At 37.9% G+C, this 27,779-nt stretch overlaps 1 protein-coding gene across 3 annotated transcripts in view; it reads right to left on the bottom strand.

Moving 5' to 3' along the window:
• The window catches only part of LOC122790141 (vascular endothelial growth factor receptor kdr-like), a 674,216-nt gene that overhangs the window by 240,261 nt on the left and 406,176 nt on the right, over positions 1-27,779 (bottom strand). For all 3 annotated transcript variants that reach the window (XM_044057728.1, XM_044057729.1, XM_044057730.1), the window contains exon 11: positions 16,918-17,035. In XM_044057728.1, coding sequence (XP_043913663.1) covers positions 16,918-17,035 — 118 coding nt within the window. The remainder of the gene's footprint in view (positions 1-16,917; positions 17,036-27,779) is intronic.

The following is a 27,779-nucleotide window of genomic DNA, read 5'->3' as shown; positions in this document are numbered from 1 at the left end:
TAATGACTGACATTCATAAATTTTAAGAGAGAGACTCCATTTATTAGCCATGCTTGCGTACTGGACCAATTAGTATAAAGTGATATGGATATATCCACTACTGTCTACTTCTGGTTGGACTACATACACTCTCAGTACCGTCTGGAGAAAGCAGTAGTTTCCTTCTGTAGTTGTGCACACTGGTAGATACATCCCTATTTCTTTGCTCTTATATTTAAAAAGTATGGCTAATTTTAAATTTTTTTATGCAGCTTATTTCAAAATTCATTCTTATGGCAAGGAATAAGAATGTTAACCGCACAGCAGGAAATGGCTCTCAAAAGAACAAGCAGGAACATTTACTGGTGATATTGATGTTTGTTTGATGTGCTAGTGGTCATGTCACAGAGCAACATGGATAACTGTTCTGACGGCAGTTACTTACCAGACGATTAGACCTCCAGGATCAAATGTTGTAGGCTTGTGTTTGAAAACATTGAGCAATTTCATGTTCCACACAAAATGGTGCTGTACATTTGCTTTTCAGAAGATGGTAGACATCCTTGCTGAAAATGCATACGTCACCTTCCTCTAGGGAAATGGACATCAAACTTTACCACACTATGCAAAGCTGGACCTGAATTAAGTTTAAATTTCACTCAACTCTTAAAGTGATATATATATGTGTGTGTGTGTGTGTGTGTGTGTGTGTGTGTGTGTGTGTGTGTGTGTGTGTGTGCACTTTATGTATTCATCCAAGCCCTGGATCTGTCATAACGTAAGTTGTTTCATAATACGATTAATTTCCCTGTGCCATGAATGGAACTACCATCTCACTCTTCTGTCTTGGAATTAAGCTCTCATATCTATAATTTTTATGTCAGCCTAACATAAGGATGTCCTATCGAGAGAGACATGTATAGTTACATAGGGGGCTATGTGATAGCTTACTGAATAGTAGCATTCTGAAGGTAAACTCCTCAAAATGTCAAAATACTGAAACTTTACAATGTTGAACTCAAAATAGCTATTAATAGCCTAAATTTACTACATATGTACACTATGCCATTTCACAGGAAGTCAACAGATAGTATCACGTCCTTGTTGGTGAATCTTGGAAATGCATGTTAACATGGATCCTGAAAGGGGGGGCACTCCTATATGCATAGGCATGCAACCCAAATATATCCCACAAGTTATTGTGCCATAGAGGTTATTTTAAGGGGTGTATGTTAGGGTATGATTTAATGGCTGCTTCAGTCCATCAGAGATAGGTGTCAGACCAAGGATGAACTTCCTATTTCCTACCACTGGTCCAGACTGTGTTTGAAAAGGGTTAGGGGAGGGCTCTGCTTCATGTTGATGAAAAGCCTATTCCACAGAATGTGGATTCTCTTGAGGTACATATCATATTAACATTTCAGCATTGTGCATTCGTTATTAATTGTCATGACTTTCAGTATAATGCTTTTCATTTAGTTGACAGACCCACACACACACACACACACATATATATATATATATATATATATATATATATATATATATATATATATATATATATATATATATATATATATATATGGATCTATGATACGTCAAAATCCCAAAACGGCAAAACTTACATTGACCATAGAATGTCAGAAATGCAAAAGAATGAAAGCTGACAACTTCAAAGTGCACAGTAGCAAAAATTGCGTTATTTAATTGTTGAAGCAGATGGATTCACTGTTCAGCTAAAGATGCTAACATAATGATGTCACAGATGGCTGCAGAATATCTCAGAACATTAGGCAACACTTAACATTTACAGATGTTGCAGACAGATAAAGAAGTGCTTGTTTTAAAGGATTACTAATACCACGTAGAAAGTGTATAAGAATATAAAATATTGAGCATGTAGATTAATGCACACTGAAAAGTGTAGAGATACTTAAAGCATCACTGCGGCAGTTTTGTTTTGTGGTTTACTTATTGCAGGCGTTTTTGTGCAAATCAGATTCTGTGTATGCAATTCGATAACGCTGGCTTTCAATCTTTTGCACTTTCAATGTTTTGGGGTTAACATTATGAGTTGTGGCATTACAGGATTTTGTTGTTATAATATAGATCCATATAGATAGAGAGAGGCATATATGGACATACAGGCTTAAATGTGTCAGTTTACACAAAGATTAACATCACTCTCATTGACCACTGTACATAAACAAAAATACTTTCTGAAAAATCAATTTGCTGAATTCACACAGATCAGAAAAGAAAACAAATGCTGTCTTTTTTGATAAGTTGTTGTGTCTTTCGGCTTTTCCCGGTTAGGGGTCGCCACAGCGGAACTCCGGTCCGCTACTGATTGGTAGTTGATTTTTACATGCTGAGTTACCAGCCCTGATGCACAACCTTCAACGAAGGTACGCCCATTCACGCATGTCTCCACGCAGAAGACGCTCTAGCTGAGAATCGAACCGGACAGCGTCTTACTGTGAGGCGACAACACTACCGCAGCACCACCACTGTGGTGTCTTTTTTGATAAGTAAATGCAGAAAAAATAAATAACCAAAACCCTAACAATATCACCAGATACACTTTTTTGAATAGTGATACTGCAGGGAAAAAGTTTTCTAAGTTAAAAAATTCTACTAAATGATAAAAAATCATAGGGCAATAAAACTCCTCTATTATGATTTTCGTGTAGAGTATTCTACGCTAATAGTAAGAACTTTTATCCCTTACAGGGATTCCTTCATTCTGTGAAATATTTAGTAACACAATGCTTAAATAGTTAAAGAACACACACACACACACACACACACACACACACACACACACACACACACACTAAGCTGATCAATGATTTAAACCCCCTCCACTAAAAAAATCCAAATTATTCAGTCCTGGAGAATTACATGCAGTCAGTAAGAGCTGTAAAACATATTCCCTCCAGTCATACAGTTTTTCAATTATATCTTTTCCATAAAAAGATGTTACAAATTTTTAAACGTGAACAAACTCCCCTCACATAATCTGATGTGCTTATGCAGTGTGCTAGCATCATCATATTTTGTGCTAAATAAATAAAATAATTATGATGTATTATTAGAAAATATTAACAGTCTTTAGTGGGATGGAAAATATAAGAGGAGTAAGCCCAGGATTTGTATCCACAACAGGTAGAACATTAAAACAATTTAGACTATAAAATGAATAAAAATCCAAAAGGAAAAGATGAAATAAAACAATGTGGGGCCTGATCTGCTATAATTTTGTTTTAACAGGAGTAGAAGATATAAATTTGAGGGGAAACTGCTGTATAATTCCTAGAGTATTTTCTTGTTAATCAAAAAATTTTATTTGTTGCTTTGTGCATAAAACCTACAGTGTTTTGTACTGCATGCTTTTCCAGAATGTTATCAAACAGAATATGTGAGCACTGTTATTCTATTAGATTTCATGCTGATGCTAGTTTTGATTTTTGCCTTGTTTTTTTTTCTAATACTTAACATTCAGTGTTTTTCAAGGTGTTTTAAGTTGATCTTTTTCACACATACACACACATATCTATTTCTACAGGAGGCAAAATATATATATATATATATATATATATATATATATATATATATATATATATATATATATATATATATATATATATATATATATATAGATAGAGGCATGTAAGACGCATACTAAAAAGACAAAAAGTGTTAATGTTCAATTTATTTGTTGACAGATATTTGAAACTGAAAGTGCCAGGAGTAGGGAAGTATGCCCTTTCTCCAGGGACTATGCAGTCTTAGAGTTAGTATATATAATTAGAAGGGAGTATAGGTGGTACATGAAGTTGTGATAACAGAGAACACTGGACTGCACCAGTGGTTTTTTTGGGTTCCTATCAGCATTTCAAATGTTGAAAATGCCGAATTTAATTTCATCGAACTGAAATGTTCGAAATCTCAGAAGAGCGAACTGACGGAACATCGATTTCTTTCCCAGGGAAAGAAATCTGTGGGCCGTCATCAGAGTTTGCTTTTTCCTCCACTGTGATGCGGTCTCAGAGTTGGTATATTTAAGAAGGGGGGTGTGGGGGGCACAGCCCCCACATTGGGTGGTGTGGTGGCTGAAGCACCCCACTTATGTTAGTGTTTCAAATCTTAAAAATGTTTTTGTTTTTTTTTTTTTTGCACGGAACACTGATTTCTTTCCCTGGGAAAAAAAATTATGTTCTGTCATTTCACTCTTTTGAGATTTCAAACATTTCAGTTCGATTAAATTGCATTCTGCGTTTTCAGCATTCAATATGCTGATATAGACCCTTTTTTTTTTTTTTTTTTTTTTTTTTTTTTTACAGCTCTCAGAATGTTACCGCAGGTACATTAACATCTAGAAGCTGCTGCATATCCATCTCACTCACAACTTTCAACTTTTTTTCCTCGATAAACAGGGTCAAAGCTAAAAATAATGGGTAGAAAACCCATTATTGTTTCTCATGTCTCTCAAGTGACCTCATTATGAGGAATATTCCTCATTTTGAGCCTTAAAAAGTCCATGTTCCTCACTGTTCCACATTTGAAGAGCATGCTATGTATTCACTGTATTTTTCTAATTAATGTCATGGATGCCAGACATGATCAGCAATAATGAAAAGTTTTTTTTACTTTTATTATACTTAGTGGCAGTCACTGTTTCAGTTGATAATGGCGAATACAGGATTTTGCATAACTACATTACTCGGTATTCTGGATTTACACTTACCGGCGGTCCAGTATTCTCCATTATCATCAAGGGGGGCTTGTTCCATTGTAAAAATGATGTGTTGTGCTTTGCTCCAAAGTTAATCCTCACAGTCTTAGCAGCACGCTGTTGACACTGTGCTGTTGTCATTCATGTCTCAACTTTTAGTACAGCTGATGTACAGAAACATCCACATATATATGTATATTAACATACTGGGCTTAAATTATGGGATATACACCTTTAAAACCATTGTTCAGGTATGTGCTTCACAGTTATTCTTGTATTAGACACTTGATGAGAAATTATTTGCCATTGCTATGATGTAAAAAAAAAAAAAAGAGAGTTGAAAAGCTTTCAGAGTTCAGCAGCCCAGTTAGGATTTGCTGTGGATGTGGTCTGGAACCAACTCAAATTAAGATTTCTTCTGTTGTTACAGAAGCTGTGTAGAATACCTGGCAGCATCTGTACCTGGGACTTGTATGCAGACAATCAGTTTCATTACAAGGGCTTGTATAAGACAATACTTACGATGTGGAAATGGACTGCAAGCTATTCTTTAAGGTATTGTTAATATTGTAAATAGCTGATAGAATTTTTTGGAAAGCTTAATTGAGCTATTTTTTTGTGTTTTACACAAATCTTTCAATCCCTTTTCAGACATATATGAAATATTTGTGTGTGCCCATATGTTTACTCTATTTTATCTCAGCTTTAAACTGCCTTGGATTAGGAGACTGCTGTTTATAAAGGTACCAAACAGTTATCATATCTCAAGGACACATATATATTTCTTGCTTTGAATGAAAACATTGTTAATTAAAGATTTATACTGGGTGTCACAGTGGAATTCTCTAAGATTATGCTGCCTTAATGATAACTTAATGACCGCTTTTTATCTATGACCCTGCTTCTAACCCTATAAACTGAAACAGCTTCAGACTGTGACCTGACTATAAACAGAAATCACTGTCAGTAAGCTCTCAATATATCTTATCTGTCTATATCCATGACAGTAAAACTCCCCAGAATCCCTTACTTCCTGAAAATGTCTGTGTAGTATACCCCTTTACAGCATGGCATACTTACCAGATTTTTAGTACAACACAGTTTCAAAGTACATTCACTGCAGTCCTGGATAAAACAAAGTTTAAAACATTGCAAATTACATTTACTCACATGCACACAACACACACATCATAACTTGAGATGGAGAATGTAGATATAACTATAAATTTTAATTTATGGCCAACCTTGTCAACCTCTTACAGCACAAAATCTGGACAAAGTCACAAATAATGTGGGACAAAAACCCAAAAACATGAACAATGTTTAAATATCGATCTTAGAAAGTTGACAGAATAACAGGTTTTGCATAAGCATGAGTTTACTGAAGGATATGAAGTCTGAAAATCAAATGTCTACCATTATTTTCTTATTTCAGTCCTCAATGATTTGCTAGTAATTTGCCAGAAAACTACAATTTTATGAGAAATGGATCACAAATATGAGTTGAAAATCTGGGCAGTTGAGAGTTATGTTCATGGCTGTGTAATCCAGATTCAGAAGGTATATTGTTGTATACACTGAGTGCTGTCTTAACTTCTTTTGAAACCCCAACATCCGAATTAAAATTTCCTTGGAGTAGAACATTTTTATTTACCCAGTCAGTGTAGATTGCTTACATCAGACTTGTAAGCACTGTCTAGAATTCTTTTCAGTGACTTTCTACTTGTAGCTTGGATGTGTTGAACCAAAATGCCTTAATTGCATGGTCACATCTATCCTTTTATCTTGGCACAAGCACCAGGATTGAGATTTGTGACCGTACCCCAATGTAACTCCTGAGAAATTCACCTCCTGTATGAACCACATACATTGTTTCACATTAAACACAACTGCATCAGTTTTACTGAATATGCATTGTATGCATTGCACCACTACTGTGGAAATCTAGCTTGGGTCTCTGGTGTCTATTTCATCTTTTCTCCAGTTTTATAAATAAGCTTACAGTAGACCTTTCCCGAATTCCAATCTTACTATACTCTGCTGACATGGTTATCTTCCAGTCCAAATACACAAACCACTAAATTCAACATGATCTGCAAATCTGCAAAAAAAAAAAAAATATTCTCCCTCATTAACTGGCTCAGTAGAAAGAGCTATTACTTCACTTCTCAAAAACTAAAACTATTTTCTTTGGAACATCCACTAAAAGGCAAAAGAACTCAAACTCACTCTTGAGCACTTTAACAACGCCATTGAGCAAGTCGGTACTTTCAGAGGTATTCTTCTAGCCCGACTTAAGTACTTCCTACCTCTTGTAGCATCTGCCTCTAAAAGAAACTCTACCACCATCCAAACACTCTCCAACTTCATCTGCCGCTTCATTAACCTTTCCCCACAGTATGGACACCACTGTGTTACACTAGCAAAAACCAAATGGCTGCTAGTTCAGAAATGAGACAAGCTACACCTTTGCTCTCTTTTCCAGTTCCTGAAAGAAAACTCCTGCCCTTCACTTTCCTCTGTCTTACATCATCCATCATAAAACCTTAGATTAGACATTCAGTGGTCTCTCTTGCAAGCATCTAAAACCAGACTTCAGTGCTTTGTCCACTTTCTACTCTTAGAGACAAGCTCTGAAGGGATCTTCCCTCCAATCTTAAAGACCTCTATAACTACCCCTACTTCTGGGCAGAACTAAAAGAACATTTCACAGTACAAGCTGCTTGTAAATGTTCTGTTTCAGGTCACATAACCTTGTTTCTCTAATCTCTGACACATACTGCTTATCACTTTCACCATAGCATCTCTTCTCTTATCTCCTAACATGTTGCTACTCTAACATATGTAAATATTATACATAGTGGTTTCTCCTGACTACCTTGTTTAATCATTTTTGTACTGTATATTAACTATTATTTTGTTTTCATTGTATAAATTATTTTTATTTTTAACACGATGTATGTTCACATTCTGGGCTGAGATTGACATTAGTCCAATGGAATCAGTCCTCTATACCATTTAACAAACTCTAAATAAATACATACATACATGGGTTTCAAGGGAGTGCATGCAGTATAATTCAGCCAGCCCATACTATGGAATAAAGTCTGCACTGCATATTTAGGTAAATAGATTAGTACTAGGCTAATTGCCCTTGTGGGCCATTTTAAGCCTAGCCAATTACTTCATGTGAGAATCAAACCCTGCACCTTGTGTCTGCAAGGTAAGCAACTTAACCATTATGCCAACCTCCCAGCCTTATTCCAGTATTTATTTAACATTTCCCCAGCAATATACCTACACTCAAAGTGAAATTCCTGAATCTATTTCTTGAACACATTAAACATTTGTTTATGATCACTAACCTTTTTAATAATCTTTTACATTATAACCAGTAAACATTTTTTTTGCTGGGAGGTGTGTCTCTCACTGGATCCTCACACCTGTCTACTACTATTAAATTCTTATTCCAGTCTTCACTAAGTCAGATAAATTTGAATGCTTGGCTTTCCATTTATATGAATATGACCTTTTTCCACACCTTATGCAACTTTGTACTTTTAATGATAGAAGTGGAGGGGAATAGCCTTCTACATGGGGTTTTAAGGGACTATTCCCTGTTTTGCCTAAAGGACCCATTTAGAAATGTAACCAATTCACACATTTATAATCTTAAAAGTATTAACACATTATTCAAACACAGGTAGCTTAGCCTGTCTGACTGTTTAACCTTTTACTAAGTAGCCACAGAAACAGATGCTATAATATAAGTAAATGGTAACACAAAATGTTTGTATTCACAATTAATCATTTCTCAATTTGTTTTACGGTGTAAGAGAGCTTTTTAATTTAAGTAATGTGAAGTAGTGAAATGACTTCATCATAGAGTATCTGAGATAACAGTAAGTGTTGTGCATAGCTATAGCTGGTGGCCAGTATTCACAGCTGAACTATGAAGTATGCACTGTTCTTCAACTAAAAACAAGATCAAGCAGGTAGGTAGTGACTCGCAGAACCATGCAGTATAATGCTACAGAGCAATAAATTGTAATGCATAGAAAAAAGGATTGCAAATTAATATGCAATGAAATGCAAATGAAGAAGCAGAATCTGATTGCATCATGACATGGATGTGAGGATTTGTGGAAGCTAATTACATTTCATAGTCATCAGGCATGAAGGCTTGCAGGCAGTTGTGTCTAAGTATAAAGCGAAAAGAATGCCAACATTTGTAGAACTGCAATATCAAATATACTTAGAGTGGCACATCTGTCATGCATCAACATCTTAGCAGCACCACTAGTGTTCTCATGAAGTTATGATATGGTAGCACAAAGCACCAGCAAAACTGGTGCTAGGTAAGGTTACTTTATACTAGTTGATAGACCAAAAGATTCTGGAATGATTTTGAGTGGAGAGATGCATTATATAGGCATTGGTTGTTGGTTGACTTCTTATGGCCCACAAGCATGGATTGGAGTAATGCATGAAATCCCCATGTCCATTGAATATCGGTCTCTGTAGTCGTTAACATTCTAGCTACTGAGACCTTGCAGACAAACTGGGGACACCTTATGTGTATCACAGGCATTAACTTGTAGAGTATTCAAGATGTTCCTCAATAAAGTGCTATCACAAGTGGATAAACAGATCTGTTTTTTCCAATACTGCAGCGGAGAAAGCCACCACTATATATGGCTTTTATGATATCATCTGCATCCCTTAAGTGCCGGGAGCTATAAAATGTAGCATCCAAAATTTTCAGATTTTATTACATAATAGCACTAGAGCTAGAAAACAGACCAGTTTCAGCTAACAAGCCATCTTCAGTGTAAAACATTTTTTACACTGAAGAAGGCTTGTTAGCCGAAACCGGTGTGTTTTCTGGCTCTAGTGCTATTATGTAATAAAATCTGAAAATTTTGGATGCTGACTATGTGGTGCTGGCTTTTGTTTTTTTGATTCTCATTGTTGAGCCATGCACTGATCTGTTTCTGGCATGCCCTTTGGGAATATGAGCTATAAAATGTACCTATGTGGTAGTAGACGCCCGCAACTGGTGACCATGGACAAAATTATATCAATAGGACTGGCGACTGTTCCATCAACTGCCACTTATTGTGAAATGCACAGGGGCTCCTAACTAGTGTGATTCCTGCACATGACATACACATCATCACAATTACTGCTTCCTGCACAAGAACATCCCATTGGGCAGCCTAATATGTAAGAGCAAGTACAACAGTGCATCTCCTTATCTACTGCAATAGACAGTATGTACACATCTCACCCCACACAGTCCCTACTTCCATGTGTCACAGGTGATGCAGAACACCTGTTAGTGCCCTGTTTTATAATGGATGTATATAACCAACAACCTATGGCTGAACATCAGTAGTGCAATGCCCATACCCAATCTAATAAAACAGTAGTGTGTGTGTGTGTGTGTGTGTGTGTGTGTGTGTGTGTGTTCCTGAAATACAGTTCAGCTATTTGGATACAACTGAGCATCTGTAGCACATTGCATGCTATACAGTATCATCCTAAGGAATGAAGCACCTTAGTCATCATTATTGGGCCTCTCCACTCCACCAAGAACAGGACCTGTCATAACCTCCAGCACAACATTATTCACTGCTAATAATGACACTTAAGGTGAGTAAGCTGTAGACACACCACCAGATGTCAACACACACAGTGTATGGAAGCACTGGCAAAGCAACAATGGTTAGTCCACTTCTATGGGACCTGATGTGCTCACTGACAGTGTGCTGTCACACAGAACATGATGCATGCATGCATGTAGTGTTCTATAGATTGAGCTGGGCAGTGCATGGTCATGTCACACTTTCAATTATACATCTCCACTTGCACCACACAAGAGGGATGGTGGTGCTTGTCATATAAATCATCATTTGGACAGGTGCTTAGTGACATATAGACCCACAACCATTTATGCAACCTAGGGATGTGGGTCTACTGGTTAATAGAGGTAGAGATGCGGGTCATGGAGAGGTGGTTGTCAGTGTCTTTGAGGAGTTCCTCTGTTGACTAGATGAGATAGTCAGTATGGATAGGTGCAGTGTAGCCACTGTGAAGGCTAGCTGTGATGGATGTATAAAAAGTAGGTCTTGTGATGCTTCTAGGATATGCACATATAACTGATGTAGAGGAGCTGCAAGACTCATATTTGGCAGAACTGGTGGAGCAGGACCTGTGGCGGTGCATGTGACGTACCATACCCCCAAGCTGCTCTGCAGTTTGGCCAGCCCTGGCATGGGGTGAGGTACTGTGATACCCTGAATGTGTCTGGTGCAGACTATGCATCCCCTGTGATAGTCACGTATATGGCTGTCATGGGAATGCAAATGCTCTTCGCCAGGAACAGGATTAGGGTATGAAAAGTCGATGGTGGCACTGTTTATAATCCACACAGAGGTGCACACTGATATATATGTGCCACCACAGACAACAGCAGCTCAGTCATGGCATCATCTGTGGACTCTATTGGTGATATTGATAGTGCTGGGTAACATTAAACTGAAGGCCATGAACCATACTGAAAACCTCTAGGTCAGAATGAACAGTTGTAGACTGTTCTCATACTATAACCCTACACATCCATTGACTGAGGTTGAGGGCTGCTCACATGTCTGCATCCAGTTATTATGCTGGTTGATGTCTAAATCTACTAGTAGCCTTACAGTGGATATTTGCATGTGAGATGCCTTACATTGGTCTATGGCTATGGTCCAAAACTTGCAGTGACAGTGCTTTTAGTCACAGGGGTCTCCCCTTACAGGATGTGCAAACTGCCATGCTGTGCATCCTCTACAGCAGCAGATATGGGACTGGACACAATGTCACCATTAACAATGAGTGTAATACCACCCAGAAGGCCGACAGGCAGTGTCAGTGCATCCTGGAACAGTCAGTTGATCTATGTGTTGGCATGATCATCAGGCCTTTTGCAGGTGCTGACTTCAGCCTGCTGTCCTCGCCTAGCTTCTGCAGGTACCACCATATCAGTGATCTGTTCTGTGATTACACTGTAAATAAAATACCTGCGTGACAATGCCCACTCATCAAGCAGTGATGCACTCTGGAATGTATACAAATGACAGGTGAATGCATTTTGGTAATTATCATATACTTGCTTGTGTTCATAGTTCATATATCTGTACTAGATTATTAACCACTAGGGTCTTTATAAGCTTAGCCATGCATCCCAACCCAGTTTTGTCCTTGAATACATTGGATGCCTATATGGTGGGGCTATGTTAGTAATGAGGTAGCTAAGGGTTGTGCATGTGTGGGAGGTATGTTAGTTTGGGAACAGTTAACTTACTGTTGGCTTCTGTCCATCAGAGACATGCAGGTCAGATCAGGGGTGAATTTAAGATTTCCCATCCGAAGATCAAGGTTTCACTTGAAAAGGATCAGAGATGAACTCCGCTTCATTTTATTTTATTTTATTTTTATTTATTTATTTTACATTTGTTAACAGGGTTAGTCTGGCTGAGCTTTTGGCTCATTTTCAGCAGAGACCCGGGGAGAAAAGCTCCTCAGGACTAGAAAACAATTTTATTGCATTTTAGTAACATAGTAGTAACAATCAGCTATAGGATCTTACAAGCAAAGACCTAAAGAGAAAAAAAAGCTCCTCGGCTCATAAGCAAGGGTATGGCATCTAGGTCCAACAAAGCTATAAAACCACTCAACTCAGTCCTTGTCCTCCTTCATGTGGATGGGGAGCCTGTTCCATAGTGCATGGATCCTCTGAGATGCATATCGGTCTCTCCAGCATGTCTTATTTATGTCACAGGCAAAGTTAAGGTCCTTGGATTTAGTGTTCCTGGTGCAGTTTGTTTTTCAGATATGCAAGAGGCCATCAGAGTTGAGTCTGAGGATGCCTGATATGCCAGACAAAGATCACCTCTAATTAACCTATAGGAGACTGTGTAAAGAGACAGGGCCTTAAGGTATTCTGTGTAAGACAGGATATTTGTATCCTGAATTCTCCTGGTGGAAAACCTTTGAAGGCATTCCAACTGTTGTAGGTACCTGGTTAGGAAAATGCAAAAAGGGGCATAGCATTCGATGATGAGTCTGACAAGGACTGAGTTGAGTGGTGTTATAGCTTTGTTGGACCTAGATGCCATACACTTGCTTATGAGTTAGGCGACATAGAATGACTTTCTTACTATCTTGGCTACATGTCGGTTGAAGGCCAAATTACTGTCAACATATGTTCCCAAATCTCTAACTATTAAATCAACTTTTAAGGGTGTTTATTCAATGGAAAAGCTCAATCAGACCCCCCCCCCACAACTTGCTGTGAGGGAAAGGTTAATTTGCTTTTGCTTTCTTGTATCGTGTATTTCTTTATTGCCTTCTTCTATTTTGTATACTGTAATTTGTTTTCTTTACATTGTGTTTTACTTGTATTCAGCTTTTAATTGCATATTAAAACTTGGAAACAGACCACACCTGTATCTCTTGTGAGTTGCACAGAAGTCTTTTAAAATTTGTTTTGCCACCCTCCCCCCACACCCTATTGCTTTTGTGTTCTTAAACACAGCTGCCTTTCTAGTTGCCTGCCTCTTATGTTAATTTGACCACATATCTCCTTCTCCTCTCCCCTTTCACTGGCTGTTTCGTTTAAGCACAGAATTATGTTTTTGTGAAATCACTTCCCTTCAGCTGTTTAAATTTATTGGCCATCCATCTGTATTCCATAGATCCAGAATACAAAATTGCCCACCCCCTTTCACTCTATCTTGTTCTTTTAAAATTAATGGCTCTCCACTTAAACAGTTAAAGCTTAACTTACCCCCTTTTTTATATCTAACTGTTTAGTGCACACTGCAGTAGTCAGGATATTAACCCATTTTTTTCATCTTACCTTTAGACATCTATTGCAAGACCACCAGTTATTGGACAGCACACATTCTGCCTCTCAGTAGTCATCTGGGGATTAGTGCCTCTGTTTTCTCCTGGTGAGAGAAGGAGCACAGAGATATTATTTTCTGGAGACTGCTGATCACCAGAAAGCATAGTAACTGCTTCATAGGTGACAGCTTGGAATTTGTGCTTATATTCTACTCCTGGTAAGAGAAGGAACAGAGTGCATTGATTTCTGACTGTTTCTGGCTGGGCAGTGAGTGTCTGTGCTTGACATTCCTGATTGGTCTGGTTGCTATTGAAGGCACCTATTAGGAAAAGGCTGCAGACCCTTGTATCAACTGGGACAAGACTGAGGATCACCAAACAGGCTTTGGCCTGCTTCTCATTTTGGGATTGGTGTTAATGTTTTGCTTCTGGTGAGAGAAGAAGCAAAGGAGTTTTGCATCCCAGAAAAGTAAAGATATGGTGAGACCAGCACTAGTAGTAGCCAGGCAGTAGCCATTCACTCGACTCTCCTCTTTTCATCATTCTTGACAAGCTAATTCTTTGTTTTCAGTAAGTACTGCTTGATTTGTTTGTAACTTCAGAATACCTGTCTAAATACTTCATCCTTAAATTTTCAGGATCTATGTACCCTGTACAGACACAGACACCTCATGTGACATTTTTCTTGTAAAAGCACCACTGAAATTTCACCAATACCTAGTTCCACACAGGCCAACTAGTTTGCAGTGACAAGCACTGTCCCCAGAGTTGCAAGCTGGATACTTCTGACATTGTTTTATATTCTCAGTCATCAGTCCAACTGTCTAATCAATAAAAAGGGTCTGGTGCCATGAATATGAGTTTTCCCACTATCTCCATTTTCAGCTTGGTGGATATGGCCATTCTGTGACAATTTGCAAATTGCCTCATGTTTACTGATAATCAGTTAATTTGCAAGCAAACTGATATGGTATGTGAGAAATGTATTTGCACAATTGCACTGGAGGCAAAGCTTTCAGCTAAATGTACTCCTAATATCAATAAGGGTGTCAGTAGTACACATGCTGCACCTATCACACACAATTCAAAGCAGACATAGAGACCGGTATATGATGAGGCACTTAAATGTAACCTTCAAAAACCCCAAAGACCTCCTTGATGAAGCACACATAACAAATGCCCTGAGCAGCCCCAAATGCACTCTTTCAAAACAACACCCACATCAACACATAGAGCTACATCTCATGGAGCCTGTACTACTAAGCCCATAAGGTAACCCGCCACACAATCCAACATTCTGGTCATTGAACACTCCATTGTGAGACACACTGATATACCTCTCACCAGGTTGAGTAAGGAGAAAGTCATGGTCATTAGCTTATCAGGGGCTAGGGTGCACCACATTATGCACACACTCAGGTCATTGGCCCACAAGTACCAGTATGACTCAGTCATAGTCCATGTGGGAATAAGTGACTGGGAAGTTGTGAATGCCATTTCATGCTTCTTTTTTACTCTACACACTTAAGGTAAAGTAACTGCTTCTGTTTCATTGTAATAAAGCTGTGGCTAGGGAAGGTGTGTGGAGTGGGGGTGCCTAACTGTAGGGGAGTTGTCCATCTCATCCCATCACAGGCTGTTAGCCCTCACCAGATGCCTTGTTTACTCATCTAGTGTGGCAGCATATGGTACAGATGACCACTGACCTCATGCTAGCACTGACGGTTTCCTTGCATTATCGTCTCCTGTACTTGGTTTTGTGACTCATTGAACTGGTTGTCAGATGCCATCAGGCCACTAGGGATGAGTGTGGCCCAAGTTATTGGCCTCCTAGCCTGAGGAATTCCATCTACTGGGTGTCAGTAATGTCTATCTAGACAGGTTGGCAGCTGGCATCCTGCCCATATTCCACTCTCTGCCCAATCTTTTGTCGACCCACTGTTTGTCAGTTTCTGTGTATAATGCATTAAATATGGATCTTTTCCTGCAGAATTAAATATGTGCCATACCTTCTCCCAAAACCTGTTTTACCTTATTGTATCCTGCTGTTTGTTCCCCTGCTTGCTGCAACCATTTTTATACTCTACTCCTGTTTACACTTCATTCATGGAACCAGTAACGAGTCCAGCTTGCTTTGTTCCAGTCCTCTGGTCTTTCTCATCTTATAAATGTTCCTTTTTTGTTGGATGCAGTGGCAGATGGCCTTTGTGAGCATCTGCTAGCACTAAGTGCTGATGTTATGACGGATTTTTGCTAGGGTCTCACAAGACGTCATGAGGCTACTACCTTTCCCTTCATTGATTGCTCTGTACTACATCGGCCGGCTTTGCTTACATTTCCCCTCCACCTTGTTTACCTTCTAGAAGTGCATCTATCTGCCTACTTATTCAGTAGCCCCTGTATAATTATTAGTATTTACTTTGCAGAGCAGTGTCTTCTCTGTGTGGTATAACACATCCATTACCCTAAAATACATCTGTTTGAATATAAGCCAGCAAATCTGCTCATTCTACTTTAGGTCACGGGTACAGATATATAAATAATTTATCTGCTGCTCTCCCACTCACCAGTTCTGAAAATAGACTTAGATTACAAGCATGCATTTAGGGTATTCACTTTTTCAGTATTGTAGAACTTTGTGATTCTTGCTTCATGTGTTGTCTGTAAGGAGTGTTGCATTTGGGAAACCATCATAGCACCTTAGGAACACACACACACACACACACACACACACACACACACACACACACACACACACACACACACACACACACACACACACACACACTTAATCTTTCACAAAAAATACATTATGTTCATCCAAATTTCTTTTTGCACACACTTTGCCCCACTGCCAGTTGACCATCTGACCCCTCCCTGACAATTGGCCCATTCATTCACCACCACTGGGATAAGAGTTGACTGGGGGGAGTGCAACATTTAGACAGTCACTAGGAGTGGTTTGATGACTTTATTCTTAGCCTTGTTGAATCATATTCTGAAAAGCTAATCCTAGAATCTTCCAGTGAGGTAGAAATGCAGTTTGGATTCAGGAGATGGCACCATTATGAACCCTCTTTTTGTATACGCAGACAGATCAATGAATAATGTGATGACATTATCCTTTTAAACATGACAATTTTCAAAAGCTTTGCTCTTTTAACAGTATTGACAGAAGGGTGTACTGGTTCAAATTCTTAACAAGAGAGACCAAATCTTTTTGTGGGTGCCCCAGTTTACACATTTTAATATGCTGAAGGCCAGTACTATGCAATAATTTCTAATACTGGCAAAATTGGAATGCATACCTTTCCATCTAATGCCTCATTCTCAATCTGAATCTCATTCATTGTAGGTATTCCTTTTGTGAGATTGAAGGCTTGTTGCTTTGTGATTTTTGTGACATTCTTCTCCTGAAAGGCAAACCTATTAAAAAAAAAAGTGATAATTAGTAGCTTGCCAGCACAACAGTAATAAGAAGCAATATGTCAAATATATGCAAAAGGGTATGAATTTGAGAAGGGTGGATGGAAGTGTGGGCTGGGGGAGAGGTTCTGCAAGGTGCATCACTATGTAATATGGCAAGTTTGCTGCAGTGAGCCGGTCATCCAGACCATGGCTGATGATCTGTAATTCTTAAAAATATATATATATATATATTCATGTCAGTACTATCAACAGCACAATCCACTGGGTTTCTGATGTAACATATGAGAGACAGTGGTTCCATAAAGGGTGTGAGTTAAAGAAATGGGTTATACTCTCCATTAGCATGTTGGGCAGAGTAATGGGATGAACAGTCTAACTGCAGCCCTTTGTGTAAACTAAAAAATAATTATGCATAAAGGGTCTGAAACAACATGCATGTATTGATCAATATGAGAGTGAGTGAGTGTAGAGATTGGGAAAGACCTCTAAATGCCAACGTTTCTGATGAAGATAGAATGCGGGCCCAGACTCTCACTGGGTCAATGAAATCTGGAGTCTTTTACATGATTAGGGTGATCAGATGTTTCAGTCAGTATAAGGATACATGTGTGGGTCTGGGTGGGAATGGTACATTGGTTAGTATGTTGTATGGAAGCAGAACCAAAGACTGGAGAAATGGTGAAGGTATAGTTCAAGACACCATTGCAAAGTGTGGACTCTGGAGTATAGGGGATAGAAAAATGGTTTCAGTAAGTAGAAAAACTAAGAACAGTACCACAGTAAGGTTAATCAGGGTTTTGGAGAAGTAAGGCATATGGGATTGATATGGAGCAACACTTTAGAAGGTCTCTGCTTTATGTATGTAAGAGCTGTTTTTCTGGTTATGGTCTATATATTAAGGTCATTATATTGTCGTCACTGATATGGAGGATGAACAGACACTATATTAAGGTCATTATATTGTCCTCACTGATATGGAGGATGAACAAACACTATATATTAAGGTCATTATATTGTCATCACTGATATGGAGGATGAACAGACACTCTGTCATGAGCCATGCAGTGGCAGTTATTTTAGCCTTACAGTGCTTTTCAAGGAACTCACAGCTGCCAATTAATCTTGATGAGTGGATGGGAGATCGTAGGTTTACCCCGGGTATCACTTCTGTGTCACTGTTAGACAGAGGCACAGTATACTAACCTCGAAAAAGGGCATAGCAAAATTAATTTAAAATGGGTGGCGAAAGCCAAACACACTCTGGCTAGGCTTATAAATGTCCTAGGGCAGATAGCCTAGTATGAACCTATGAACCTATTACTAAAGCATATGGGATTCAGTAATATGGCTGGCCTATACACCACAATTAGGATGTAGTAAGCAGTGTTGTGTGAAGTATTACCATAATAATTTACCTTTAAACATATGTCACTGTAGCAATAAGTTGTAACAACTGGGTTTATTCACTTCCTGGTTAACATGTCCCCGACAAAGTATTTCTAAATATTGTCTTTTTTTCCCTGACAGAAACCAAGGATGATCCCACACCTAATTAATCAAAGTAGCCGCGGTGGTACATCGGTAGCATTGTTACCTTACAGCAAGAGGTTCTCCTGTTCGATTCAGGGCTGCAGTGCTTTCTTTGTGGAGTCTGCATGTCCTCCCTGTGTTCGAGTGGCCTTCAAAAGACATGCGTGAATGGGCGTGCCTTTGCTGAAGGTTGGGCATCGGGCTGGCAACTCGGCACCATAAAAATCGACTGCCAATCATTAGCAGACCAGAGTTCCGCTGTGGCGACCCCTAACCGGGAAAAGCCGAAAAGACAAACGGCTGATTCCCTGCTTTATTCAATTCCTTCAGCCTAGACCCTCACACAGAAGTATTCCTGTGGTAGGTAAATTTCAGTGCTATCCATCACTTGAAATGTAGAATAACTAGAAACATTGTGACTTTCTGTAGCAGGATATATTGTAGTTGAATATAATAAATATATATTTGTCAAGTATAACAAAATGCAGCACAAAAATATATGAGATATACGTTAAAAATGCTAATATTTTCATAGATAAAAGTAATGAGGTCCAGCACTAAAATGCCTGTAGTTGAGTGTGCAACAGTGTAGCATGGGTTGTTAAGGGGATCACTAGCGCGGTTATTGCACAGCATTACATTGGTTGGTAGGGCATCAGTGGTGCAGCTATTTCCAATTCAGAGACTTGTGAAGGAATTGTTAATGAGCTTTTGCTCCATGCACTCTTCCATGTTTTCTGAATTACTAGTGCTAGATTTGCAGCAGTAATATAGTTCCTAGTACAGCGCTAACCTTTCTGAATACCTCCCTTTACATATATTATGTATTCAGCATTAATATCACGGTATTAATTATAAGGAGTATTTTTGCCAGTGATATCATTCTAATTAGAGTCAGTCTTCACAAGTAAAAAGTAACTTTTTCCAGATTGCAGTCATTTTGTTAAATAGTGTTTATATTATCATAATTCATATGTACTGCCTAAATTTAGATTCCTAAATATTTAAAATGTTTGTAGATTCAGTTATAGTTCTGCTCTAAATGTGAGTATAAATTCTGAGTTATGACGTGTAGTTGAATTATAATCATTGTATTTGGGATTAGATATGCTTTCAAAAAATGTAGGTATCTATGCAGGTTAATATACAATTAACGTATGCTTAAGTCAATAAGATGTGATCCAAAACATATATTTTTGATTACAAATTGGTTAATTTAAATCATTTGATATGAGTATTCTGACATACATAATTAGCTAATGGTTCCACCACTACTGCAAAGAGAAGTGACAAAGACAGTTTTGATTTCTTACCTTGTTTATATTTATTGCTTGTGATAAATAACGCCTTAATTTGCTGTACAATTCTGACATGTACCTTCACTTGTTTTATACACTTATTTGGAAAGCCATAATATACTGACCGGGTTATAGTTGTCTTCTAGAGTCTAAGAGGTCTATGATATCTATAACAAATATTGCAAATGCACTATAAGAATGAAAATGAATAAGGTTTGGACTGTTTGTTGGAAGAAATGAAAATATATAACATGACTGAGATCTGTAGAGAAAAACAATATTTGATAATGTTACATTTTAACCTTTAAAGATTTAATATTTGGCATTTTACATATATTTCACTGGTAAGTTTTTTAAAGACAGTGAAGGTTTACATGGAGTAGTATGCCTTTTTATTGCTATAATTGCAAATATAGAATTTTGAATGATAGATTTGAAGTTCTTATTTAGAATATGCATGAATTTGAAATATTTCATGTTTAGTCATAAAGTAATTATAAAAGGGCACAAAAGAGAAGATTAATAATTCATGAAATTGATGTGGAAGAAAGAAGAGACTGCATAATATTAATTCTGTATGGCTAATAAAATATAAATGCACAACACAAACACAAATATATATATATATATATATATATATATATATATATATACACACACACACACACACACACACACACACACACACACACACACACACACACACACACAAACACACACACACTCTCTCTCTCTCTTTCTTTCTCCTTCATCTCTATTTTGATTCTAGATGATTGATAGATGCATTGTAAGGAATAGTGAATACCTTTTACATGTTTTGTAAATAGTGTATATAGTTTTGTCTATGACTTCTCAATGAACATTTGTAATGCAGACATTCAGAATAATGGACATGAAAACACTGAAACACAGAATATTGACATGTACTGAGCATGCATCACGGATAACATTGGAGCAGGGTAAATCAAAGCATATTTCTGTAAGGGAGAAGCCCTCCCTGCACCCTCCCACACCCTTTGCTAATTATATATACTAACACAGAGATAGTACAATCCCTGGGGAAAGGGAATATTCCCCTACCCGAGGAATGTTAGCTTTGTGCACATTAACCAGGTGTTCTGATTCACCAAATAGTGTCGACCAAATAGGTGTTGAGATTGTACATGTCTGACAGGCAGTATGGAATCCAGTTAGTTTAGGTATTGGTAGAAATGCTGTTTTTATTAATAGCTGATTAACTGTGCCATTTAAACTGAAATATATTTGATGTGTAATTCCTATATATTAAGCTGCATAAATGCTTGCGACTCGATCAGAAATTTAATAAAAAAACTTTCAGACAAAAGAGGGAGAAAGAGTGACAGAAAGTAATATGAATAGACAATGAATGTAGTACATATTTTGTTTATTCCTTGCAAAGCAGTCATTTCACTTATGATACTACTTGCATGAACTTTCTTAATATATGAGTTCTGGAATAATGCCACTTATGCTTTTAACTATTATCTTGTGATCTTGTTCATAAACCGACATTAGTAAGCAAACTACAATCCTAGTAATGCTTTATAACAAAGCTATGATGTTCAGAACAAATAAAATGCTTAATGCTTGGAAGGACCTACACCAGATTTGACTGCGAACATGTACATTTACTGCTACAGAAACATTAGTGACCCTGCTGTTGGAGGAGTCAGGCAGGAAGGATAAGTTCCACATGACTCCCCTGGTAGATGGGCAGGGTTTGCATACACTCGTGGGCACATAGTGTGGTGCAATCCCTCTGCTGGGGATCTCAGAGGCAGCTACTGATGATGTGGGGGAGGGCAAGCCTACTTGAAGGACATGTTCTTGTAGAAGTGAGGGGATGCCCTTCATGGATAGCCCTCTGTATATCTTTTCTGGGTGACTGTGAGGACAGGGATGAGGTCAATAGAGATATTACAACTATATAATGAGATCTCAAAATTCAAGGGTGATTTGTTTAGTATTCTGTGCAGTTAATGACCCAGCACCCCTTGATCACCCACACCTCAACAAAACAAATGGCTCAGAAAAGACTAGCTAAATACATGAGCCCCCATCAGCAAATAAGGCACACTGGAATTGTAGGTTTATTATTCAACACTTTGCCACTCATGGAATAATCTTCCATTGCATATAACGGAGAGAGATTGCTTCAGTTCCCTAAAGGCAAATCTTGATAATTGTATGAGCACCCATACCTTCAGCCCTAACCTGACTTACCTTGCCCTTATGAATGCAGTTGGTTCCCTAAATGGATCAATATTAGCAAGGTGATTATGATGATCTGCATTTTTAGAAAGAAAGAAAGTGGTTGTGTTTATGCACAGAAGCAACTGGTGGCTGAATAGCAAAAGTTACCCACAGAATGAGAATGAAACATTGAGGAAAGATATGGAAAGTAGTAAAGAACTGCAAAAACGTTGTGCAAACAGACAAACACGCTGGCAGTATTTAAGGTATCTTAGGTATTTTATATGGAATGTAGCCAAGTTATGGTGTATAAGCTAAAAGACTTGCCACCTGAATCTGATATAAGCTTTCACAGTATAAACAGAAACGGCAAAAGAATAGTTGTGATTGCTATGCAGCAACAGATAGAAAGTCTGTCTATAAAAGAATACTGACAGTATAAGCCAGTGATTAAAATGCAGTTTGCGAATAAAGCTATGGAACAGCTTGATACTGGAGAGCAGCATGTTTATGTATGGAAGGCTAAAATGCAGCCAAGCATAACACGAATATAGAACATTTATGTTGTAGTGGAGACATTACCACATTAAAGTCTGAACTGGAAAATGAAAATGCAAAGCTGAGTACTAAACTAAAAGAGAGAAAAACTAGACAGAAGAAAGCTTGAGGCTGAATTAATTTTACTCCATTCTCAAATAAGTTCTACTATGCAAAACTTAGAGAGATTAGACAATGACTACTGATGATCAAAGCATGCTATGGAGGGTGTCTAATGATGGGTGTCGTATCTGACATAAGACTTACCATGTGATGAAGGCATGCTACAGAGAGTGTCTAATGATGGGTGCCATATCTGACACAAGACTTACCTGGAGATGAGGGCATGCTACGGACGGTGTCTAATGATGGGTGTCATATCTGACATAAGACTTACGATGTGATGAGGGCATGCTATGGATGGTGTCTAATGATGGGCGTCGTATCTGACATAAGTCTTACCATGTGATGAAGGCATGCTATGGAGGGTGTCTAATGATGGGCGTCGTATCTGACATAAGACTTACCATGTGATGAAGGCATGCTGTGGATAGTGTCTAATGATGGGCGTCATATCTGACATAAGACTTACCATGTGATGAGGGCATGGTATGGAGGGTGTCTAATGATGACTGGTGGAAACCTTATTCCTTTTTTTTTAAAAGAGATGTTTGGGAAAACATCTTCAGGGCATATGAGAGAAAGGGAGGCAGAGATCTTCTAGACAACTTACTAGAAGCAGAATGTAGTGAGTTGCATACAAGAAGTACGAGTAATTCTGAGAGGGAGACTACAGCTTTCTTGTGGTGTAGGAGAGGAGAGGAGTCTGAGACAAGTTACCTGAATATAGACATGTATAAAATTACAGGATTATTCTGACCTAAGGAAGGAAGTCAGCTATGTCTCTACAACTGCAGATGTTGGAAAACATTGATTATACAGTTTATGAGGACTGTCCCCTTAGGAATTCTGCCTCTAAGTACTGTTAATGGAATTACATTATGCTACCTTTCAAAAAAACAATCGGTACAGCCTGGATCCTTTAAAGCTGATTAATAACGAATGTGTACTGTGTCTTGGTTTAATCCTTTCCCAAATAAAGAGATGGGAGAACTGTTATTTCTTCTGTATATGCATGTCAAATCAATATTAATCAGAAGGACTGGGACCTTTTCCTGCTAAATGTTTATCTTTGTATCTTTAGCTATTTATCTGTCAATCTTAGTGGTACATACACATACATATGCAACATGTATATTACGTATTATGTAGATAGACAGATGGAACTGTGAACCACAGGGAAAAGTGGTATTTCTTGAGCACTGAAGTCGCTGGCTGAACCTCAAACCAATAAAGAACCACAAACTGTAACTCATCTCAGCTGAGACTTCAGAGTAATCAAGCACTTACAACTTGTTTAGAAATCAATACTTTATTGAAAAATATATATTTTTTTTAAATAGATGAGCTCTTTCACTCTTAACAAAGCTTCATCAGATCTAACTCCAGTTTACATGACTTGGATTATTTTTACATGCTTTAACACATAGTTAATTGTCAGTTCACTTGAGCGGGGGTTGTAAATGTATGCTACAAGCTGTTTGGCCAAGCTACAGTAGGAAAAAACGAATATTTCATCCCTGTTCACCGTATATGCTCCTAATGATAGTTAATAGGTTATAGCTTGTATGCTGTATTCCCATCCTATGTAGCTAGTGCCTAACCTATGCAGACACTTTATATCGTTTGTCACTGGCTATGTAACTCAATTAGTATATCAACTCATTTGAGATGCTATAAGCAGATGTTATTTACTATATTAAAAATGTGCAACAAGTACATGGAAATCAGTCAAGTTACAGCATTTAAATAGTATGCTGTTAGAATCATACCAGCGGCTAGTCAATACCGTGCTGTGAACTGCCTAGCTGTCCCATTGACTGGATGCGTCTACCTTGTATCCTTTGTCAGGTAATGCGTCACCCTTTCCATGAAGCAAGGAATACTTCTAATGATATATCAGTTGTAAGTAGTGTGCCAAGAGCCAAATAAGGGTTCTGCATGTGTTAGATAAAATAACTTACGGCATTCTGTGACACTGGACTCAGCGGGGTTAAATATGACTGAATGCTATTCCAGTATGCTCTATATAATGACAAAAGATGTAATTGATTCAAGTATAGATTAATTCATAGATTGCTACTGTAGGTACTAGGAAGCAATAGGTAACATATGAAGTTAGGTCCACTGCCAGTAGTCAAATTACTCAAACTGTGGAGATGCTGCAGGTTGTAAACCTAACGTATGTCAATCTGTGGTAGGAGAGTTTAAGTTTAGAGTATTAAAAAGAATATATAAACATAAACAAGGACGTAATATAGTTAATCAGACTTAGAGGTGTATAAATGGATTAATTACTTAAGAACTGACACACCACCAGGCTTAAATAGTAAAAAATATTAAAAACAGTTCTCAAAAATAAACAGAGCTATCTATGAACCTTTAGATCAGGCATTCATAAGTATAGAAGTTCATAGGTATAGAAGAACATATATTGTGAATCTATGCACATGGTTTTGTTCTGTTTTATGTTTTTTATACGTCTGTTTTTACTTCTATTTGTATGTTAAACAGTGTTTTATTTAACAAACCATGTGATTTTGAAATTTCATTTCGATAGGCTGGCAGTATATATAAAACATCTGCAACTAATTAATTGTTTTATGCTTTGAAAAAGAGTCTTGAGGATTCGAAAGCTTTGCTTTTACATTTCTTGTTCTGTTTTTCTTCTTATTAAAGTGTCATAAATGGTCAGACTCCTGGCTTCTTTCTCTTGGAATTACTTCTGTTTGGCTTTTTGGAGTCCATTTATTTGCCTACTGAAGATACTTTCTTGCTGTAGGAGAGTAAACACGTATGTGTGAATCTGAAACTACAGCTAAATTACAGAAATGTACCACAGCCTCAGGTCACTTAACCTGAACCTGGGAAATTTTATTAAAAAAACTTGTGATAAGAGTCTCGTTTGGTGACTATACTGATATCAAGGAAAATGTTTAATTTGGCATTAAGGAAAACATCAGTTTATAGCTGTTACAAAGGTAAAGGAAGATACTGAAGGCTGGAAGTGGGTCAAGGGGGCATTCAGTGACCTGAAAAGGGCATTTTTACATTTTTCTGCTATCTACTATGACAAAAGAAATTTATTCATTATATACATTAATAACACTGTCAACTGGAGTAGCATTAGAAATTATTCAGTATAAATTTTATAACCCAATAAAATGTATATGAAGGAGCCACACCAGGAGATACTGAAATGAGTTTGAGTGCTTTCGTTTCTGATGAGATTTTCATTGTAAAATGAAAGTGCTCAATTAAACTCATTTCAGTGTCTCCTGGTATAGCACCTTCATATACAGTATACATTTTATACAAAATTATGAATGAAGCTACTTCCTTTATTTACTCTCATCTTAAGTGTGAATGGGATGCATGCTTTCACCTGGAGTATACCCTCCTAATTTCTCATTTCCTGATAACTGTGGAGGAAATATGATCTGATGTGCATGTAAGAATACAAGTTGTTTCATCCAATTATTGCCTGAAACATATCCTGATTAAAGAAAGAAATTCAATCTTATTCTTCAAATTTGCTTCTTCCTACATCATTTCAGCAGATTCTAACTGATCAGGATGGTGTTGTAATAAATGTGTAAGTTAATTAAGCCAAGGGCCTTAGGGTTACTAGGCCCCCAAAAGGCATGGGGGATTCCAGATGTTCTGAGGTGCATTTCAAAGTTTTTAAAATAACCTCATCATCCAATAATGGCCTGAATAATAATCCTGATTAAAGGAAAGAAATTCAGTGCCACTCTTCAGCTTTGCTTTTTCCTATATCCTTCAACAAACCCTAACTAAGACTGCTCTGTAATACATTTGGAAGAAATAACTTGATTTATGCTGGGGATCTCAGAGCATCTAGTCTCCTAGAAGCCATGGAGGTCCTAGATGTTGAAGGTGCATTTTACACCTTTTCACCAACCTAATGATCAAATGATTGCCTGAACAAAATTGTGATTAAGGAAAGAACTTCAGTGCTATTCTTAAACTTTACTTTTTCCTGCAGCCTTTCAACAGGTCATAAGTGACCAAGACTGCACTTAGTCTGGGGCTGCAAGACCACCAAAAGCCCTGAGGGTTCTAAATGTCCTGAGCTGCATTTTAGAGCTTTTTTCCTAATCACAATCTAGTGGGGCCCTGAACAAAAATTGTAAAGAAAGAAATTCAGTATTGTTTAGGATTTATTTACTTATTTTCAAGGGAATAAATAACTTATGGCCTTAGGGCAGCCATGGTGGTGCAGTGGTTAGCATTGTCACCTCACAGCAAGAGGTTCTCTGGTTCGATCCTCGGCTGGGGTGCCTTCTGTGCGGAGTCTGCATGTCCTCCTTATGGTTGCATGGTTTTCCTCCGTGTGCTCCTGTTTCCTCCCACATCCCAAAGACATGCTGCAGGTGGACTGGACACTCTAAATTGGCTGTAGGTGTGACTGCTTGTGTGTATGTGTGCCTTCTGTGGAAGGTTGGGTGCCGGACTGGCAACTCGACACTGCAAAACTCCACTGCCAATTATGAGCAGACAGGTGATCTGCTGTGGCGACCCCTAACTGGGAAAAGCTGAAAGAAGAAGAAGAAGAAATAACTTATGGCCAATGCTTAATTTCCCAAATTGACAAATTAATAGTTCACAATAAGATGAGATGGCAAATGTTTGCGAGGATACATAAATCCTATCCAAAAATAGTACCTGACTCTCTACCCTTCCCCTCAAAAAAAAAATAAATAAAAGAACAGTCACCTTCTCTGTGTTCACAAACCAAAAGCCAGCTGGTTTACCCAGGCTAACACTGTGCTGAAAAGCAAATAAACTGTCTGCGCAATCCAGTAATAAAAGTTCTGTTAAAATCCAGAATTTAATGAAAAGAATGAAATAAAACAAAGTAAGACAAAAAATAATAAAAATTAAGTCCCTTGTCCAACGATAAGTGCTATCGAATAGTTCTTCTTCAGATCGTATAATGAAATGGGACATTCATCTGTATATATAAGCCAGTCAAAATTATTCACCCAATGAGAATATCAACACCAAGGTTCCAGCCA

Source organism: Protopterus annectens, chromosome 15.part0 (genome assembly GCF_019279795.1).
Source record: "Protopterus annectens isolate FY-2018-M chromosome 15.part0, PAN1.0, whole genome shotgun sequence".
Classification (NCBI taxonomy): domain Eukaryota; kingdom Metazoa; phylum Chordata; order Ceratodontiformes; family Protopteridae; genus Protopterus; species Protopterus annectens.
This window is presented reverse-complemented; position numbering and strand designations above follow the sequence as displayed.